The sequence below is a fragment of the Bombus pyrosoma genome, linkage group LG15 (genome assembly GCF_014825855.1).
Source record: "Bombus pyrosoma isolate SC7728 linkage group LG15, ASM1482585v1, whole genome shotgun sequence".
Taxonomy (NCBI): domain Eukaryota; kingdom Metazoa; phylum Arthropoda; class Insecta; order Hymenoptera; family Apidae; genus Bombus; species Bombus pyrosoma.
This window is the reverse complement of record NC_057784.1, coordinates 4,777,613-4,798,378: the sequence shown is the minus strand read 5'-3', so window position 1 is coordinate 4,798,378 and position 20,766 is coordinate 4,777,613. Positions and strand designations below refer to the sequence as shown.

General features: G+C 28.1%; 4 protein-coding genes across 22 annotated transcripts; 2 read left to right on the top strand and 2 right to left on the bottom strand.

Moving 5' to 3' along the window:
* Positions 1–15: 15 nt before the first annotated feature.
* On the bottom strand, positions 16–6,948 carry LOC122575976 (phosphoglucomutase). 4 transcript variants are annotated; one of them, XM_043745567.1, is made up of 8 exons: positions 6,600–6,948; positions 2,962–3,241; positions 2,385–2,823; positions 2,112–2,314; positions 1,825–2,026; positions 1,549–1,741; positions 1,273–1,456; positions 16–1,188 (listed from the first exon to the last, which is right to left on the bottom strand). In XM_043745567.1, the coding sequence occupies exons 2-8, from the start codon at positions 3,208–3,210 to the stop codon at positions 964–966; spliced, it is 1,695 nt and encodes a 564-aa protein (XP_043601502.1). In that variant the 5' UTR covers positions 3,211–3,241; positions 6,600–6,948; the 3' UTR covers positions 16–963. The 4 variants fall into 4 exon arrangements, with proteins under 4 accessions (XP_043601502.1, XP_043601504.1, XP_043601503.1 ...); XM_043745569.1 differs by lacking the exon at positions 6,600–6,948 and adding an exon at positions 4,458–4,584; XM_043745568.1 differs by lacking the exon at positions 6,600–6,948 and adding an exon at positions 3,353–3,658.
* LOC122575977 (sodium-coupled neutral amino acid transporter 9-like) lies at positions 4,502–9,305 on the top strand. Of its 6 annotated transcripts, XM_043745572.1 has the most exons (12): positions 4,502–4,643; positions 4,765–4,867; positions 4,999–5,210; positions 5,345–5,513; positions 5,840–5,898; positions 7,563–7,720; positions 7,794–7,958; positions 8,028–8,087; positions 8,152–8,331; positions 8,417–8,619; positions 8,691–8,795; positions 8,878–9,305. In XM_043745572.1, exons 3-12 carry the CDS (start codon positions 5,044–5,046, stop codon positions 9,283–9,285), a joined length of 1,674 nt encoding a protein of 557 aa, XP_043601507.1. In that variant the 5' UTR covers positions 4,502–4,643; positions 4,765–4,867; positions 4,999–5,043; the 3' UTR covers positions 9,286–9,305. The 6 variants fall into 6 exon arrangements, with proteins under 6 accessions (XP_043601507.1, XP_043601508.1, XP_043601506.1 ...); XM_043745573.1 differs by lacking the exon at positions 4,502–4,643 and having other exon boundaries at positions 4,726–4,867; positions 8,037–8,087; XM_043745571.1 differs by lacking the exon at positions 4,502–4,643 and having other exon boundaries at positions 4,726–4,867.
* A 146-nt stretch (positions 9,306–9,451) lies between these two features.
* Positions 9,452–10,684, bottom strand: LOC122575981 (ATP synthase subunit C lysine N-methyltransferase). Its single transcript, XM_043745583.1, has 5 exons — positions 10,544–10,684; positions 10,334–10,435; positions 10,083–10,255; positions 9,818–10,006; positions 9,452–9,747 (listed from the first exon to the last, which is right to left on the bottom strand). The coding sequence occupies exons 1-5, from the start codon at positions 10,545–10,547 to the stop codon at positions 9,592–9,594; spliced, it is 624 nt and encodes a 207-aa protein (XP_043601518.1). The 5' UTR covers positions 10,548–10,684; the 3' UTR covers positions 9,452–9,591.
* Positions 10,685–11,035: 351 nt separating this feature from the next.
* Positions 11,036–20,751, top strand: LOC122575974 (vinculin). 11 transcript variants are annotated; one of them, XM_043745561.1, is made up of 22 exons: positions 11,036–11,182; positions 11,271–11,336; positions 11,450–11,809; positions 12,514–12,621; positions 12,701–12,846; positions 12,956–13,232; positions 13,319–13,519; positions 13,599–13,839; positions 13,927–14,159; positions 14,462–14,828; positions 14,900–15,328; positions 15,427–15,518; positions 15,591–15,684; positions 16,011–16,055; positions 16,403–16,522; positions 16,695–16,766; positions 17,292–17,324; positions 17,443–17,567; positions 17,642–17,881; positions 17,962–18,052; positions 18,211–18,246; positions 19,420–20,751. In XM_043745561.1, exons 4-22 carry the CDS (start codon positions 12,562–12,564, stop codon positions 19,587–19,589), a joined length of 3,072 nt encoding a protein of 1,023 aa, XP_043601496.1. In that variant the 5' UTR covers positions 11,036–11,182; positions 11,271–11,336; positions 11,450–11,809; positions 12,514–12,561; the 3' UTR covers positions 19,590–20,751. The 11 variants fall into 11 exon arrangements, with proteins under 11 accessions (XP_043601496.1, XP_043601489.1, XP_043601493.1 ...); XM_043745554.1 differs by lacking the exon at positions 11,450–11,809; XM_043745558.1 differs by lacking the exons at positions 11,450–11,809; positions 16,011–16,055.
* The last annotated feature ends 15 nt before the right edge of the window (positions 20,752–20,766 follow it).

Genomic DNA, 20,766 nt, shown 5'->3' with positions numbered 1-20,766 from the left:
AAACGAGCAACCGCCATCCTATTAAAAAAACAATCATAAAACAAATTAAAACATAGTTAAAAATGAATAATATAACATACTACTTTCAATTACAATTGAAGTTATATTTTTTTGTTAACCCTTCGATAAAAATTGTACAATGTCATATACCCGGATTCTTTATTACTTTACACATAAAAAGATTCAATCCTAAATATATTTAATATTTTTTATAATATAAAACAATTCTGTTGTAAAATTAATATTTAATGTAACCTACAAATTATCATTAAGCGAACAGTTTTTATGAATTTATGCAACATTATACAAATAACGAAGGGTTAAACTATTTCCATCTTTATGCATGCTTGAACACCTTTGGCAAACAACAGTTCCACGTATAAAGATACGCGTGATCTTAGATTTACTACTGACTTTACATTCTTTTAGATTTTTAACACATAAGTATATTTTTGTTTTAGTAAACTATTTTTTAATATAACAACCATATCAAAGATTTTTATAATCAAATGAAAATTTGAAAAATTTTATATAAAAAAGTATGAAATACGCTGCCGTTCATTTTTATAATATTGGGTGTTCTGTTAAGCTATTTAATATCTAACAGTTGTATGGGTGGCATTATGAATTATGTCACTAAAACATTTTTTGTAGTATTTTATGATTAAAACAAGTTCTATTACTACGATGAATATTCGAATATCATTTCATATCGAAATCATAAAAATATTACTGAATATTATTTCAATTCTATCTATATATTATACAATTTTAGGAAAAATTTTATCGAACTTGTGATTCACGTATTTATGCAACGATCTTTTGCGTAATAATTGCAATTCATAATGTCATTATACAAGGCATGACATTTCTCTTATTTAAGTTGCTTATAATGTAAAACAATCTCTTTTTTCTTTGTTTTATATATCTTTGTTAACGATAAACGATCAAGAATCATTAGTATTATGTAATCACGGTTGGTACATCACGACCAGTAAATTCTCGTAATTTACTTATCTCTAACGCAATAGTAACCAACGGTTTAAGGATGTCTTGAGCATCTTTGTTTAAAGATGCTGGATCATCTTCATAGCTATCAACATACACACGAATAGTAGCTCCAGAACTTCCCGTACCAGATAAACGGTAAATTATACGGGAACCATCTTGGAATAAAATTCTTAATCCCTGTTATACAAAATTGCATAGTAACCTATACTGTCACGATATACTGTTACTTTATGTGGAATTTGTAGAATCATAATACAATACCTGCTTATTAGCTTGGCTTCCATCAATAGGGTCTATATAAGAATAATTGTCACCTAATTTTACAACATATGTTTTCCCTTCAGATGTTAATTTTGAACCCGCAAACCCAGGTTTCTCCATTTCTGATTCAATGTGTTGCATCATTTTGTTTGCTGCTTCAGAATCACAATTTTCATAGTCATATCTGGTTCATATAGTATAAAATTATAAAATTAGAACATAATTTACAAAACAGAGTACAACAATTAATCATATACAATATAATAAAAATAATACCTTGTAAAGAAGTTCCTGCCATATATCTGCCAGTGATTTAATAATATATCTTCTACAGACTTCCCAAGACTTGCAATTACACTAAGCCATGCAAGAGAGGCCCATATTCCATCTTTTTCACGAATATGATCCGAACCCGTGCCAAAACTTTCCTCTCCACAAAGTGATAGATGACCAGCATCCATTAAATTACCTAATAACATAACATTATTGATAAAATATAATTTTATGTGTTTAAAATGTACTGTAAAAACATATGCAAAAATTAATATGTACCAAAATATTTCCAGCCTGTGGGTACTTCATAAAGTTTAACACCAGTTTTTGCTGCAACTCTATCTATAGCAGCACCTGTTGGCATAGATCTAGCATATCCTTTAATACCAGTCTTTTTAAAATATGGTATTGAATTTAAGTTAGCAGCTAATACAGCTAATGAATCAGAAGGTGTAACAAAGAAAGCATTTTTGCCTAGTATCTGCAAAGACATTGAGCATAAATTTACATTTTTCATGAGAGTTACAAATTTACAGTTTTCTATACCAAATAAATATTTTATTTACCATATTTCTGTCTCCATCCCCATCAAAAGCAGCACCAAAGTCATATGGACCATTTTTCATGGCATTTACTAAATCTTTGGCATATGTTAAATTTGGATCAGGATGAAGCCCACCAAAATCTTCTAATGGAATTGCATTAACAGTACTTGAATCATCGACACCTAATTCATTACTAAATATTCGTTTTACATATGGACCAGTAACTAAAAATGATTAACTATTATTTAACAAATGTATCAAAGAATTAAATTTATTAATATAACTTTTACATACCTCCATTCATTGAATTGATAAGAACTTTAAAAGGAGGACGATTGTTACTTCCTTGTAATAATGTTTTAATACTAGAAAAGTCAAAGATATTTTTCATATGTTCTAAGTAATCATTCACAGAATCTATTATGTCTATTGTAAATGGATTTCCATCCACCTGAATTGTAGTACTTTGTATCTTGTCTATATCTATGGTTATATCAGGTATAATTTTATAATTCTTGAGCACTTTAGTAATCTCATAAATCTTATTTGTGACATTATCTGGAGCAGGACCACCATTTTCGCAGTTAAACTTAATGCCAAAGTCAGCATTGGGTCCACCAGGATTGTGAGATGCTGTTAGAACAATTCCTCCTAAAGTTTTGTATTTTCTTATTATGGTAGACACAGCTGGAGTCGAAAGTATCCCATTTTGCCCAATTATTAATCTTTTTACCTAATGCAACAAATAGTCATTTATAATAATAAGATTAAAATAATAAAACTAAAGAGATAATAGTTTTTTAATAAAATAAAATACGAAGAAGCATAATATATAAATGAACGAAATGCAAATATAGTTTAAATAAATTACTCCATTTGCTGCAGCAATCCTGATGATCTTTCTAACCACATCTTTTCCATAATATCTTCCATCGCCACCAACAACCAGCGTACTACCAGGCAATTGTTCTTCTAGAGCTTGCAATATTGCTTGAATGAAATTTTCTGTATAATGTTCTTGCATAAATATCCGCACTGCTTTTCGCAATCCGGACGTACCCGGCTTTTGACCATCGTATATTCGGGTTTCTACAATTTTGCTCGACACTGCGCTTGACATCTTTCAAATATTACACTTAATGTGATATCAACTGAAAGAAAATGGAATTATTCGTATCTGAACCCAAACAGTAGAGAAAAATCAGATTTGTGAATTTCATAACACGTCTTCGACGCTTGGTAGCAGACTGAACTTTGCCTACCAATGACACACAAGGGCATGGGTCAACCATCTTTGAAACATTGCGCCCGCGCTTTACTACTCGCTAATAATATTGTCTTTATGAAGAACATAGCTCTTCCAAACGCGATACACTAATATTCTATACGGTATAAAATTGATAATAGAACATAAACATTTGATAATTTCAATGATTATAATTTATATCGATGTCTTTATTGATTCTAGTAGTAGCTTCCGGATAATGTGAATCCGGAAAAATGCTAAATTAAACGAGCCTTATCATTCTCGATTGCCTTAAACAAATAAGTTTAAGTTGAGCGCATACAAACTTCCTTAATAATATTCTCATTTATGAGGAACGATTCATTTAATAATTCTGATCCACGTGAATTTTATTCATATTTTTATTATTATAATTAAATATATTTATATTTATATTATAATATATTTTTTCCTGGGAACCACAATAGATTAAAATATACTACCACCATAACACTTGATTTGCACAAAACATTATATTGTATTTGTGTACTTTGTCTCTGGTAATATTATCCAAGTCAGCTACATCGTTGAGAATTATTTGCCCTATGAAATTTCTCTTATGTTGATCATTCTAAAAGATTTAGTAACGTGGGTTACTGATGATCACGGTAATCAACGTGTTAATAATAATTAATTAAATGCGTGATATTTAAAACTGGACGACTTTTATTTCAATTCTAGAATGCTTTAAGATTTCCGTAAAATTATTGATGTATAGACTTGCAAAGAATACTATAAATTAACAATTATGTTTATGAGATAATTATTTAGTATACTATCGATATAATAGATTGTTAGACAACATTTAAAAACTTAATTTTTTACATATTAAAATTATAGAGAGCAGATACACACACACACACACACACACACACACACACACACACACACACACACACACACACATATCTAACGTTTGCGTAACTCAGAAATGAAGTCTGCTCTTTATATCACAGAAGAAATTAACTATTTTCCCAAATATATTACGACATTTAAATTCGTTGTATCTTGTTATTCGGCAATTTTTTTTTTCAAAATATACGAAAATGTAGAGAGAAAAGTCGAGTAAAAAGTATACGCACGCGTAGATGATGATTTACTTATTATGACGATCAGCATTAGCGAAGAAAAATAAGGAGGAGGGAGCTTATTATGTCAAGAATCCCTGATATAAGCACGCGATTTTACAAAACAGACGTATAGTTGTTTAAAACAACAGTTCTCCCTAAGTTTCGCTCGTGAAAGCTGTATTATAAATTGTATCATAGGTTGTATCATTGATAGTGTAATCACATAGTATCTCAAAAATAAGTGAAATTTTTTAATTAAATATAAACACATCTTTCGATTTCTAATCAACGCTTTTAATATGTCTATACGAATTTTCAGAAATATTATAATAATATTATAAACAACGAATATATGCAAAATTTGAATTTCAAAAAGTTTTAGTGTGAAATTTAACATTGGAACACACTAATAAACGTTGCAAGTAAGTGATTTTTATGGTATTTAAATTATCAATTAAAGATAATAAAAGATATAAATAATAAGAAAAATAATTTAAAAAAATTAAAAATTATAGGATAAATGATTAATAACGTATATATTTTATTTTGATAGTTCCACTTATATGGCATGCATGTATATGCATAAATTAAATATAACATGTATAGATGTAAAAATGATTGGAAATCTTGTATTATACAGCATGATAGTGGATCTGAAAGTGCACCTTTATTCTCTTCAGGATCTCATACTAGTATAGAACCCAGTATATTTCAAGATTCTGAAACCACTGATTTAGACTGCACCCCTACAAATAGCTATTTCAAGTACCAATTTTTTCTTACTATCCTTTAACAATACTTCTTTTCATTATAAATGAAATAATATTACTTTTTCTGCTAAGTGTCATTTTTAATATTATTATCGATAATAATTGCTTATTATAGTCAATTTTTCATAGGTATGGTAGTTTAGAAAGTTGTAGTCACCATTCTAACATTACTGTAGTACCAAAGAGACCACCACCCCTTGCTGAAAATCATACTTTAGTTACACCTTTAGTATTAAACACTTCCTCCTCCTTAAACGTAAGACAAGGCAGATGTTATGAAATCCATAATACTGATCTGGTGAGAACACCACAAACAATATAAAATTGCATGTTTCAGTATATAATATTTATATCAAGGTTGGATACTTTGAAATAAAAGAAATAATATAGAATAATATAGAAAGAAATAATATTCATTATCTTTAGTTAAATTCTAGTGCAATCATAAAATTCTACTTAGTACAAACATATTCTCACTTAAAATTTTTACTGACACTGAAATAGTTGTGAGAATTTATTGTAACATATTTTATTTTTATTTTGTTAAATATATAATAACATAAATACGAGCAGCTATGTTAAACAAATTATAAATGAATTGTTATCTTAATTTTATTGCAATAGGAAGCTGAAGAAGCTACATGCAAGGATATTAAATCAAAACAAAGCTCTCTAGTCACAATGTAAGTAACAATATAATACCTAGTTTTTAATATCCAATAATGTTTTTTTGATATACTATTATGCAAAAATGTTTCTAAAATCTCATGCTTCACATGATTATCAATCAGCAAAAGAAAATTTTTGTTAATGTTGTTCTTGCATTAATAAATTTAGCATCAATAACATAATATAGTATTAATTATAAATTATTATCAGCTATCATGTTATCATCAAGAAAGGGTTCTGGGTCAATTCTCTTAGTACAGTATTCAGAAATCTAATCACATTCATAAATTTTTTGTTATCTCTTTGTAGTCGTATTTTTAGTAGGTTGATGATGAGAGAAAAATGAAATCTTGCATCAGAAATGCCTATATGCATTTTGAACATGGAAGACTAACTTGTTTCTTATAAGCAATATAACATTTCCATCATCTTTCACCTCTCGTTTGATACATGCATATAAAAAGTAACTTGTATTTACAATAACATTTTTATGCTTTTTTATTACATATTGTTTGTGATCTTTTCCCTTCATTCACTAAATCTTCAATATAGCTCTGCAAATCAAAATTATGAACTCAAAATTTGGAAGCGAACAAAAGAATGTTTAATTAGGATAATGTATTTAAATATCATCCGTTCTATAAATAATTCTTGACAAGTTAGATATTTCATTGTTGTAAACTATTATTACATATATCATATTAAGAAAACTTACCTATATAAATCGAAATTCCTTTCGCTAAGTTTCGTCAAAATAAGATCTCAAAGGATATTAAACTTGTTTTCATGATATTAATTTCCACTACTATTTATATAATGTTTCAATTAATGTTTAAAATCGTATACACCATCGTTCGTTCTCACATCTTAAAAGCACGCACCTAACACAGTAGTATAATAGAACAAAGAAACTTTAAATTATACATATTGATATGTTGCCTTTCTTCCATTTTAAATAAACTAAAAAGAGGGAAGAAGAATATAAAAGATCAAAGCGGATGCATGGTTTTAAGATATGAAAACGAAAGAGTATCAAACTAACATGGTTAACAGTCGCTCACGTTTCGACCACCATCGGGTGGTTGTGACGACGACGACTACACAGTATACTCACATTAGAAGGGGTTAGTGCTCCGTCGGTTGCCTGGGCAACAGACGGCCACCCGAAAGGTCAATGCCCGTAGCTGGTACCTAAGAAGAATAACAAGGGGAACCACATGAGATGCTATGATTGAATATTGATAAACATTAATACTAAAATTATCAAAATTCTCAAAATGACCAATTCATAATTTTTTATAAAAATTCTATAAATTTACAGAAGGAATTTTCTTATAATCTTCTGTAAAATTTCCTGGCAATATACATATATCTTTTTAGCCATTGGTAGTTCTAGTATTAACTTAAACAATATTTACTAAACTATAAACTAAATAAAGAATAAAAGGTTGTGCAATTTATTTATAAGCACAACCAACACTATCATAACAAAATTTTAGATCATTAACCTACATATATTTTTCTTAATTTTTTTTGTAACTGCAACTTTTCATTTTTTAACTTTTAAGTACCTGTTTTTTCTTTTTATATATTTTATATGACAGATTAAGTTAATGATTAGTAGGAATCTTTAAAGAATATTATTTATTTGTAATTATATAATTTCATATCTTTATAGATTTTCAATATGGAACACAATATTAGGCTCCTCCTTATTAACAATACCATGGGGTATTCAAATGGCTGGTTTCTTTCCTGGTATTATTCTAATACTTGTGATGAGTGGTTTATGTCTATATACTGCTTATTGTCTCCTACTTGTACATAAATATTATGGTACAAAATATTTAATTCTTTTTGTTTAGGGAAACTAATACAACAATATGTTTACAATAATTTAATGTTTTAGGTGGGCAAAAAGGTATAGAAGTAATTCAATTATGTCGGATATATCTTAACAAGTGGGCAGAATATGTTGCCAAAGCTTTTAGCATTACAGTTTTAATAGGTGCAACTATAGCTTACTGGGTTCTAATGTCTAATTTCTTATATAATTCTGTAGATTTCATATATGGTAAATGTACATAAATCTTTACTTTTTATGTAAACTTCATTAAAAAAGTTGAATAATATTTTTTTATAGATAGTTTAGTCGGAATATCCCAGTACTATACAAATGATAATATTTCATACACATCAGAAGGTAAATATATTTTATTCATGATACATATTGAAAGATTAATGTCATTTATTTATTTTAATTCTAGTACTATGCCCAAAAAGAATAATCTATAATAACACAAATTTAATAATTCATGATTATACATATAATACTTTGAGACCAATTTGGGATCTGTATAAAACAGTTCCTATTTTCCTTGGTTTATTAATATTTCCGTTTTTAAATTTTAATAGTCCTACCTTTTTTACAAAATTTAATTCTCTTGGTATGTATGCAAATGATTTGTAGATTTAATATTTTTTAAGTCACATTTGATTTATAAAATTATGATTTTTTTGTATGTGTCATAGGAACCATGTCAATCATATATTTGATTACCTTTGTTTTGATTAAATCATACTCATGGGGCATTAATATGAATGAAATAGAGTGGAACACAAGTTGGACGTTGAAATTTTCATTTCCTGCACTTTCTGGAATGTTAGCATTGTCATTTTTCATTCACAACATTATAATTACTGTGATGCAAAACAATCATGATCAAAGTAAAAATGTAAATAATTTTACTTCCTTTTTCGCATAAATATAATTAAACTACTGAAAAGTTTTATCTTTTAATTACAGGGAAGAGATCTTTCAATAGCCTATCTATTGGTTACTCTAACTTATATTGTAGTAGGAGTAGTATTTTATGTATGTTTTCCACTGAACAAATCATGCATTGAAGATGTAAGTAAAATATTAAATTAAGCATCAAAGTATAATACTCTTAGGAAAGAAAATAACAAGTAAAATTGAATCTTTTTTACAGAATTTGTTGAATAATTTTCAAAAATGGAATGGCTTAACAGTAGGTGCTCGAATTGTTCTTCTTTTCCAATTATTAACCGTTTACCCGTTACTTGCGTACATGTTACGTGTTCAATTACTTACATCAACGTGTAAGACATTTAATACAGGTTGTGTTATTCTAGTTAACATTATTTTGGTATCTATATGCATTTTATTTGCAGTGTTTGTACCATATATTGGTACAATAATACGATATACAGGTGCCTTGAGTGGTTTTATTTATGTTTTTACTTTACCAAGTTTATTATACTTGGCAATTTTGAAACAACAAAAAAAATTGACAATATTTTCTACACTTTTACATACAAGTATTCCAATATTTGGATTTTTAAATTTATTAGCTCAATTTTTCATTGCAGAATATTAAAAATGTTGAAACTTAAATTTTAAAAGTTCCTAGTATTACAATACAGTTAAACAAATAAATAATTACGAAGTTGAAAATGTGTATAAATATAATTATGCTTGTTATATAAATGTAAAATATCTAATTAATTGATAGGAATGCATATAGATATTAACATATAAATTTTATAAAACAAAAAGCTTATTTATTCGTTAGGCTGTCATTATCTATTTATGACATATATCATGATTTATACAGAGTAATTTATTTATAATTACGCAATATTTACAATGTTTATAAATATTTTAAAATTCATATCCAATTATACTACTTTAAACTTTTTGAAATCTTGTATATCCAAACCATATCAACACCTTCACCAATTGTTTTTATTTCACTTATAGTAGGAAGTGGAAACCTACAAGCAATTATAACAGAATCTTCTTGTAGCTCTTTAATAAACTTTATTTCAACATCTTTCATCTGAAAATATATACTACATTAATTACATTGTGCAAGAGAAGCTATATAAAAAATAATATATAAAATTTACCATTTGATCGACACCAAATAACACAATATTATCATACTTTTTTAAGTTATGATTCCATAAATTCTGTTTTATAAATTTTGTGTGCAAAGATGAACTTGTGATTAAAGCTTTTAGTCTAGAGTACCATACTAACCAAGGATTTAATTCAATTCCATGGGCTTTAAATCCTGCTTTTGCTGTCGCAAAGACCTATTTATAAAATTATAATATTGTATTTGTATTTACTAACAATTCAATATTTACACTATATGAAGACAATATTTACTATACGCCCATCACCACTTCCAAGATCAATCAAAGAACCAGTACGTCCTTCTAAAGCTTGCAATACATTTCTTATTTGCTGAGACGTAGCTGGTACATAAGGCAAACATATTTTGCGAAAGGCAGGACTCACAAATGGAATACATATTACACTGATAGCTGTCGCAATGCCTCCTAAACAATAATATAAATGAATCACATTTATGGAAGTTAATATAATTACATTTCGTAACATATTTTCTATTATACTACCTGTTATTCCAATAAGGTACAAGCCAAGTTTCGATGCCTTTTGTGGTATTTTTTGTGATGAATTGATATTATTAATTATGTTATTTATTTCATTAACCTCTGCTAATTAAAATGACATAAAATTAAAATTTGCAAATGTAACATAACATTTGGAAATAAATTTACAAATCTTAAAATTTTACATTATGATTTGTAATTCATGAATCTTACACATTTTGTATACTTGTATAGTTGTCAGCAATATAAAAATTCTTTATTTATCTTTGTAACATTCACGAACATAGGATGCAAACCACGAGCATTGTGAAATACTAACCTCAAAACACGTTTGCATACACATTGCGTATCTACCTTGAAACATCACGAACATAGTTACGAAACAAGTTCAATATATTTGGCGCGAATTTTAAACGTTATAAAATTCTAGTGTTTTAATTTATACCAATATAGCTTATATGTAACATTTTTATGTAGATCTTGGTATAAAAAGAAAAATCTTTATTATTGTTAAATGTTATACTGCTCAAATTTCATCAGAATTTCATATCATTTAAAGTGCATGCCAAAAATATTCAAACTGATTCACAATTTGCAAACATAATTCGTGATGTATCAAGATCAAGACAAGGCAAGAATACGCAGTATTCCCTAGATTCCTATGTTTGTATCGATACAATTTTCTCGAATACAGAATCGTAATTCTTGATCATGAATTGTGATTCGTGATCCATCACTGCATAATTACTTACGTATTTTCTCATCCTAGTAGTACGTCGGATAAGTTACTTCGTGTTATTTCTCGAAATAGTTCTGTTTGGTTCTTGCAACGCATTGTTAATGTTTTCGCGTGTAATTATTTCATTAAATTTTCAAGCAAATTTGTTTCATCTTCATACGTTCTAATAATCGGCATTTTTACGTTTTTTTCGTAACAAAGGCAGCTAAGATGCCGGTATTTCATACAAAAACCATAGAAAGTATCCTCGAGCCTGTCGCACAGCAGGTAAATATATTTATATTTCAATGTTTTAATTGTTATATTTATAGAATCATCACTAACTCTATTATGTTTCCAAAAATGTCATGGATATTTCTTACTTGGAATGGAGAGAGAAGGATGAAGATAGAAGGAGACAGATTTTCGATAAAAGGAATTCATTAATTAATTTCATCTTTAAAAATAATTCACTTGTCATAATATAAGATATGTAGCAAATGTTTTTCATATGTTTTATCTGATCTATTTGTAAAATATATTTATATAATTTAAGATCTGTCAAACTAGAATTATTTGTTAAAAACATAATATTTAATACGTTATGAAATTTATAATTTTGATTTTATGCCATTAATTATTATGAATGATGTTATTATCATGGTAAATCTGCCAAATGACTTGTCTTTCTTTATATAGAACTATGACATCATTCTACAAATATAGGGCAGGGATACTAAATTCATCTTTAGGTCTAAAAGGTTGGCTATATGAAATTCAATCCTAGTACAGACATTATGAAAAATCATGTTATCTAAACTAAGATCATTCTGTATCTCTAAAAAAGGACATGTTCCAGTCTACCAATCATTAAACCATCCTACACATTATACATATGAAATTACTAATGTCCTCTAAATTGATTGTCTTTCTAAATATGCTAATTTAGATAATTCCAATGTTAATGTAAGATAAACATGTATATAGTTATATTTATAAATTATACTAATCGATTATAGATATAGATATACTTATAGATATAGATTATACAATATAGATTATACTAATCGATTATAGATATAGATTATATGATATAGATTATACTTTCAATTATACTAATGTACTCAAAAATTATTTAGAATAAATATATTTTTCTTTAGAATTATTGCATATTGTCAATTTTTAATATTTAATTGTTTTATGTTAAAATTATATGATATATTTAAATATATAACAAATATTTACAATTATTTAGAAATTTCATTTAGAATTAAGTTTTATTTATATGTTGTTCAGATATAGATTAAATACATTTTTAATACGTGTTTATATGACAAATGTTTGTTTATCTCCTAAATATATGAAGTAAACATAAAAAAATTATAAAAGTTACATTATTAACTTAGATAAATTTTTCAAAACTATTTCCTAAAAATTTTGTGTTCTTGATGTTTGTATATTGTAGGTTTCGAGACTTGTCATCTTACATGAAGAAGCTGAAGATGGAAATGCAATGCCTGATTTGGGAAGGCCTGTGCAAGCAGTTAGTATGGCAGTGGCAAATCTTGTTAAGGTAAGTTAGTCTTTGAAATTAAATTTACTTTAGTAAGATAATTTCATCATTTTTCTTTAAATTTTTTATTGATACATAGGTAGGAAAAGAAACAATTAATTCTTCTGATGATGCTTTGCTTAAACAAGATATGCCTGCTGCTTTACAACGAGTTGAAGGAGCTTCACGTCTATTGGAAGAGGCATCAGCTATGTTAAAACAAGATCCATATTCTGGACCAGCTAGGTATTGAAACTAAGACAAAATTCATGTTATAGAACTGCTGTTACATAATCTTACAAATTTAAAAATATTTACAAAATATATTGAAATAAAAATGTAATCTGTTTATTAGGAAAAAGCTAATAGAAGGTTCACGTGGGATCCTTCAAGGAACTAGTTCCTTACTTCTGTGCTTTGATGAAAGTGAAGTACGTAAAATTATTAGGGAATGCAAAAGAGTATTAGATTATTTGGCAGTAACAGAAGTTATTGAAACAATGGAAGATTTAGTTCATTTTCTTAAAAATTTAAGTCCTTGTCTCAGCAAAGTATCGAAAGAAGTGAGTGCTCGTGAAAAAGAACTAACTCATCAAGTACATAGAGAAATTCTGGTACGGTGCTTAGAGCAAGTAAGTACAGAGATAATAGATGTTAATATATGATATAAACTGTATTGATGTTAGTAACAAGTATTATAAATTATAATATGTAATAGGTAAAAACACTTGCACCAATTCTCATCTGCTCTATGAAAATATTTATTCACATTATTTCTCAAGGAAGTAAAGGAGCAGAAGAAGCAGCTGAAAATCGTAACTATTTAGCTGGCAGAATGTCAGATGAATTAAATGAAATTATTAGGGTATTGCAACTTACTACATATGATGAAGAAGAATGGGATGCTGATCAGTTAACAGTGTGTATCAACTATTAAAAACTTCAGTGTGGTATATAAAATTTGAACATATTTTGATATTTTTATTTCTCTTTTTAAGGTATTAAAGAAAGCACAAAGTGCTATAGAATCTAGGATAAGAGCTGCTTATGATTGGTTAGATGATGGACTTGCTTTGCGCGGTGGAGTAGGAGAAAAGAGTCTTCGTCAAATAGTTGAACAAGCACAACGATTGGCAGAAAGATATCTCCCACCTTCACAGGCAGAACCATTGCAAAAATTAACTTCACAAATTGTTACTATGACCAATGCACTTTGTGAATTAAGGCAGAATGAAAAAGGTTTATATAAACATACTTATATCTGAGTATAAAATGTGTTTTGTGAATTTTTTGTACTGATTCCTTATGATATTCTTATTCTCAAAGGAACTACACCACAAGCGGAAGCTTTAGCGCGTGGTATAAAAGAAAAAACAAACGAACTTCGCAATGCTATTGCCTCTGCTATAGAAGCTGCTGATAAATCTGGTACCACACAAACTGCTCACACAGTTGCAGGTCGTCTAGAACAAGCGAATAAATGGCTTCTTAATCCACAACATGATGATAAAGGACTTGGTCAGAGAGCTATAGCTTTAATTATACATGAAGGAAAAAAGGTACATAAATAAAATATTACATTCTACTTTTTTTTCTTTCTTTTTGCTATCGAATGTATGGGCACGTTATAACTATATGAATCTAGAAGTTTATCATTTAATTTTAATAATTTAAATGCCGCAAATGGGAAGAATCAGCAACACGTAGCAAGCGTAAGTTACGTGTGCAATTTGAGTATTCCTTCTAAATGCTAATAATAAAAACTTAATTTCATTAGTCTGTTGGTATCACGATATTTATATATGCCACGAACTTCTAACCTTTTTCATGTTTATTAGTTGATTTATGTTCTAAACACTAGGTTGCCGAAGGTCTACCAGGAATACATAAAGCAGAAATTCTACAACTTTGCGATGAAGTTGACAATCTCTCTCATCAACTTGGAGATTTATGCGCTCATGGTCAAGGGAACACACCTCGTGCCCAAGAAATCGCTCGTCAATTGTCGCATAAGCTGTATGAACTGAAAAATAGAATACAACAGGCCGTTGTGTCGAGAGTAGTCGAAGATTTCATCGATATAACGACGCCTTTAAAACAATTCACGGACGCTGTATTAGCTCCGGAAGGCACTTTAGGCCGCGATCAAAACTTCAATGATAAAACGCATGCTCTTCAAACATTTTCCAACAGGGCAGCAAAAACAGCCAAAATGGTGGCTGCTGGTGGTATGTGGATATATTATTATTGTAGTTCTATCATTGTTTTACTCATATAATAGAATTTATTTAAATCTTAGGTAGTGGGGGTAACAAGAAATTGGCGGAAGCGTTAACTGCAAGTGCTTCGCAAGTTGAATCTTTAACACCACAATTAATTAATGCTGGACGAATTCGAATGACTTACCCGGATAGCAAAGCTGCGGATGAACATTTTGAAAATTTGCGACAGCAATATGCAGAAACAATGCAGAGAGCACGTGCATTATGCGATGAAGCAACTGATAGTGGAGATTTCATTAGAACTTCTGAAGAACAAATGCAAAAGCATTCGTTCCTATGTGAGGAAGCTATAGCAAAAAGTCATCCACAAAAAATGGTTGACAATACAGCTGCCATTGCTAGATTGGCTAACAGAGTAATACTTGTGGCAAAACAAGAAAGTGATAATAGCGAGGATCCTGCATTCATTCAAAGAGTGAATCAAGCTACAGATATTCTCCAAAATAGTAAATGATACATAATAATATCACATAAATTATTTAATTAAATTCTTTTAAATATATTTAAATACTATCTAAACTTAATAAAAAATACTTCTATTTAGGTGTTGCTCCAATGGTCCAAGATGCAAAGTTAGTTGCGATTAATATTAACGATAGTAATGCAGTTTCCCGTTGGAGAGAAAGTAACCGCGCAGTGAGTAGTATAAAACATGAATCAAGTTTTAATTATTGTTGTAATTAACTTATTTATTGTTATCTATTGTAGCTTTTGTCTAATGTTGGACAAGTCCGTAAAGCTATCATAATTCAACCAGATCTAATACCTCCACCAGAGATATCGCAATTACATCTTAATGATGGTAAGTGTATAAAATTTTTTTGTATATATTCTTTAATGTTTTGTAAAAATGGGACTTTGGAAATAGGTACTCAATTTAGTCGCTTAACAAATTTATGTTTTCTTATAGTTTTATCTTCATAGTATTTACTCATGCTTTAAGTTAGTATTTAAAACATTTATCTTAAGTCATTTATCTCATTTTTCTATCCACTTATAATTCTCCAACAGTTATATTTAATTATTCAACGAGATAAATAAAATTCGCTTGTTATAACATATTTCCTTAAGCAAAGTTCAAACATTTGTTTTTTCGTAACACAAAAGTTCTTAACATATTTCTTCCAGAAAAACAATTGCCAAGCCGTCAATATAATTACTTCATAGACAAAGGTACTATACACCTGCATAAAGATAATTTATGCATGATTAATTATCTTTATATTATTTATTATACTATTATATTTATTATGTTAATTATATTATTACATATATATTAAATTATTATTATTATATTAATTAAATACCACTTTTATGACTTCATTAGATACGTACAACTGAACAGTATTAATAAATCGAGAATATCATGTGTAATACTACATTCATTTCACAACTTAATATTAATATTTAATAAGACACATGGTATCTGTTTAAGAGAAATAGAATATCCCAGTATAACATTTTATTTTATAATTTAAAAAAAAAATGAGAATATTTTTAAACATTTATTTAAATGCTAGTTGGTGAACCTTTAAGAAATCAACCATCGCCAAGCAATTTATGTGTCGTCAGCTCCAATTTAAACACAAATAAACCTCAACATCGCTCTATCAGTCCATTACCAAAGTGGGCACGTGAAGGTATTTACCATTATTTGAAAAGAAATCAAACAAGAATATATTTTTTAATTCTTTTTTCTTCTTATATAATATTTTTAAATACCTTGCTTCAAAATGAAAATAGATATATGAATTTCCAAAGCATTTGTTCTTTAAAGTCAAGACATAGAAGTAATTACTTTTTTTTTATCAGGAGATAACCCTGATCTCCTATATCAAGAACTGGCTTCTGACAACGAGTTAGAAAAATCAGTTCACGATGGAGGTAATTTAAAATTAGTATTTTTCAGGACTGAAATTGCAAGTGTCTAGTGCTCAAAATTCTGTTTACCCATGGGAGCAAAGCATGTGTATAATAAAATTGAATATATGTTATTTTGTATAGCATCTTTTTAACAATGAGGTTTAAAGAAATAAAACATACGTAATTCTAAGTAAAAATAGAAAAAAAAGTTTCATTTGCTGAAAAAATAATAGCGCATTGAACTTATTTTCGTTGAATTTTATAAATATATGTATACTATTAAATATCTAAAAAAATTATTGTATCAAATAGTTTATTGTTTTTTACAATTTACATGATATTTCTTCAGTTAACAAACTTACTTTTCATTTCTCTATACTAACAATTGCATTCATTGTTTTAAATAGTTAATATGAGTGTTAATTTTTCTTTTAATGCATTGCATAAATGTCTTGTTTATTGGTGCATGTTTTACTATGATCATATGACATTAATATATAATTTTAAATTAATGTGTGTTTATATCTTTAATGCTACATGGAATAGTAGGCTACTACTATGATTATGGTAATAATGATGGTAATTATAAAATGTGCATCGTTTTTATGTATATTAAGTGTACAATGGTTGTATTGTCAAAGAACTTATTATTTGGGAAAACTTATCATTCTTACATAAATTATTATAACTTACACAGAAGTCGTCCCACCGCGTCCACCTCTGCCTGGTGGAGATATTCCGCCTCCACGACCTCCACCACCGGAAACGGATGATGAGGATGAAATGTTTATGCACGCACCGCAGCCTAATCAGCCTATAATGGTATATTCAATTTATGTTTTATTTCTTTGTTCTCAAAAATGCAAGATCGACGTATCATTTTAATAAAATTTCAGATGGCTGCTCATGGCTTGCACCAAGAAGTACGACAATGGTCAAGCAAAGACAATGAAATTATTGCTGCTGCGAAGAAGATGGCTATTTTAATGGGTCGATTATCAGGTTTAGTTAGAGGAGAAGGTGGTAATAAACGGGATCTGATCGCATGTGCTAAGGCCATTGCAGAAGCTTCTCAGGAAGTAACTCGTTTAGCTAAGGAATTAGCTAGAGAATGTACCGACAAACGTATTCGTACTGTATGTATATGATTTATCTATTACGATTTATATTATGTTCTACAGCTAAAATTAATATTTTTCGTAAATTTATTTTATAGAATCTCCTTCAAGTTTGTGAACGAATACCTACTATAGGTACACAATTAAAAATATTATCTACAGTGAAAGCTACAATGCTAGGTGCACAAGGTACAGTATACAAATTGTTTAATTTTCTATATATAATAAAACATATTCTAATTATCTGAGAATAGAATATTAATAAAAGGTCATAGAATTTGGGGGAGTTCTATATTTTAAAGAATCGCTTAATGAAAACAGCTATTAATGACATTTTTCATACATAGAGACGCTCCCCACCTGGGAAGAGTTGATGCTTTATGGTAAAAATGTTGATAAATTATGCTTGATGTTTTTATCATTCTCTTTAGAATTTCTTTTATTTAACTGTTTGAATATTTCACAGTTTTGCATTTGCATTACAATGCATGCATATTTTAGTCTTCCCCAGAATATACTATGAAAGAATTTATTATATAAAATTTAGAAACGTTAAAAGAACGTACAAAAGGAATGTACTTACCCAACACATTATAAAATGTATAATTTAATTTTTTAATTTTCTAATTTTCAATTTAATTATTGACGCGTTTGATATGCCCCTACTCACCACGATGTAGACGAATTGATTGGCTGCAGTAAGTTGATGAAATAAATATAAGTTAGCATAGAAAATATAGTTAAAAAAGTTATTACGTGGATATTAACGTTGTGTATATTTAAAAAGCAACATTGTAGTCTAAAAGATATACATACTTCATATACATGTAATACAGTTCATGGTTGTAAACTGTTAATATTAATTTAAATTAGTCTAAAGTTCCTATTTTCTATTCGTATCATTGATCTTATCAATATTGTTATATACGTTTTACATACTTCATCCTTTTAGCATGATATTCTTTTGTTTTTACACTTTTCTTGTTTCTTTTGTATTACATGTGTGTGTGAACACTTACATACACTATTTTTATATGCTAATATTAGCATCTATTATTCATATATTTGCATGTATTTTCCAACATAAATGATAAATACATTATGTATAATATTATTCAATTATTATATTCTCACACATTCCTTATTACAATTGCAAACAAAACTTTTTATAGCACGCATCACATATGTGTTAAGAACTGAATTTTCATTACATTAAAGTTGCTCATAAATTATTTCATTATTGTATTTCAGTATTGTATGTACATTAATTAAGTAATGTAGTATATATTTTATAGATTTTAATATGTAGTAGAAGTGAATACTTTTATTTTTTAATACATTCCTTTTAAAAATGTTGTGAAACAAACTTAAACCAAATTAGCACAAATACTATCTCTTTTTTAATTAAATATTTTGGTGTAAATGTTTTATTCTATTTTACCTTTTGCTACTTTCTTTTGCCTGGTAATGGAACATGTTAGAAACTGATTTTTATTTTTCTTTCGATTTTCAATGTTTTAAGTTTATTTAATATCTAATTCATGTCTAAACTGTAGGTACAGAAGAAGATCAGGAAGCAACAGACATGTTAGTTGGAAACGCTCAAAATCTTATGCAAAGCGTAAAAGAAACTGTTCGTGCTGCAGAATGTGCCAGTATAAAGATACGTACCGCATCTGGTATGAAATTACGCTGGGTGCGACGACAGCCTTGGTATCAGTACTAAGAAAAAAAAAATTGCTATAATGCAAATGAAATGTAACAGATGGGTAAGACTTCTTAAGTATTAGATACATTTTGACTGATTCCACAATATATGTCATAAAAAAGTGTTCTAATGAGGAATAACATCCAAATTTTTAAAATTGATTTGGTTAACAGTGGAATACATAATAGAATCCGAAAGGTACTGAGTATTTTTATTCATGATGGATTTTCATAAATAAGCACCATATATTTTAAAAAGTTAGGTAATTGTTAATTTTTGTAATAATTGTGAATAAGAAAAATATATATATATAATCTTTACATTTATACAGTTTTATATAATCAAATCCATTTTAGATGTTTAAATGATATTCCTCAAAATATTCAATAATATAAACCTATAATTGTATAATTTATACTTCTAAATGTACTGACAAATGCTGTATTCATAATATAGAAGTTATAGTTTATAACATAACAAACGAACTAGTGATTAATATTAAAAAAATATTTCTTTCGAATTGAGAAACATATCTCAGTTGTTAAAAAATATAATCGAAAAGTATTTTCAGATGATATATTGAAGGGAATGCTTAATTAACAGTTTTCAGAGTCTATCTCTCTTATATAGTTTCATTAAGAATCAGAAAATAGGAAAGTAATATAGAGATGATAGAGCTTATGCCTTATACAAATTATCAATTTGCTATATATTTTTATGTATACTAGCAATAAGTGTACTTCACATACGTGCTCATATGCGCACACTCACACCTATACATACATACATCTGTCAGCCTAAAATCAGCACAATTAATAAGAAAACAAATTTTTGTCTACATTCATTGAAATGCCATATTAATTCTAGTATGATGATAGTATGATGTATTTTTGCAAAGTGAAAATGCGCGAATATAATTTTAATAGGTGCTATTTACCACAATATACACATAGAAAATCTTACATGCAATACTACCTATAACAAGGAAATCTATTTTTGTAAGTTTTACCTAATCATCCTTTTTAGAGGATTTATATAGCTGTCTCTGTATTCTTACCTTTTCCAAACTGGTGCTATATACGTGCAATATAGATCTGATATACTGAGACATAATGTAAGAGTAAATAATGTAAAACCAAATATGTATGTGGAATCAATTTAATATATACTTGAAAGAAAATTGTAGATTTAATAT

Coding starts and splice junctions, on each gene's coding strand:
- LOC122575974 (XM_043745554.1), top strand. Junction 13,233..13,318: donor TGGTACGGTGCTTAGAGCAA/GTAAGTACAGAG, acceptor AATATGTAATAG/GTAAAAACACTTGCACCAAT. Junction 18,247..19,419: donor GGAAGAGTTGATGCTTTATG/GTAAAAATGTTG, acceptor TCTAAACTGTAG/GTACAGAAGAAGATCAGGAA.
- LOC122575977 (XM_043745572.1), top strand. CDS start 5,044: ATGTATAGATGTAAAAATGATTGGAAATCTTGTATTATACAGCATGAT. Junction 5,899..7,562: donor CAAAGCTCTCTAGTCACAAT/GTAAGTAACAAT, acceptor ATATCTTTATAG/ATTTTCAATATGGAACACAA. Junction 8,620..8,690: donor ATCATGATCAAAGTAAAAAT/GTAAATAATTTT, acceptor TTTTAATTACAG/GGAAGAGATCTTTCAATAGC.
- LOC122575976 (XM_043745567.1), bottom strand. CDS start 3,210: ATGTCAAGCGCAGTGTCGAGCAAAATTGTAGAAACCCGAATATACGAT. Junction 2,027..2,111: donor GGGATGGAGACAGAAATATG/GTAAATAAAATA, acceptor ATGTCTTTGCAG/ATACTAGGCAAAAATGCTTT. Junction 1,189..1,272: donor GAAGCCAAGCTAATAAGCAG/GTATTGTATTAT, acceptor TTTGTATAACAG/GGATTAAGAATTTTATTCCA.
- LOC122575981 (XM_043745583.1), bottom strand. Junction 10,007..10,082: donor GAAGTGGTGATGGGCGTATA/GTAAATATTGTC, acceptor TTTTATAAATAG/GTCTTTGCGACAGCAAAAGC. Junction 9,748..9,817: donor TATTTGGTGTCGATCAAATG/GTAAATTTTATA, acceptor ATATATTTTCAG/ATGAAAGATGTTGAAATAAA.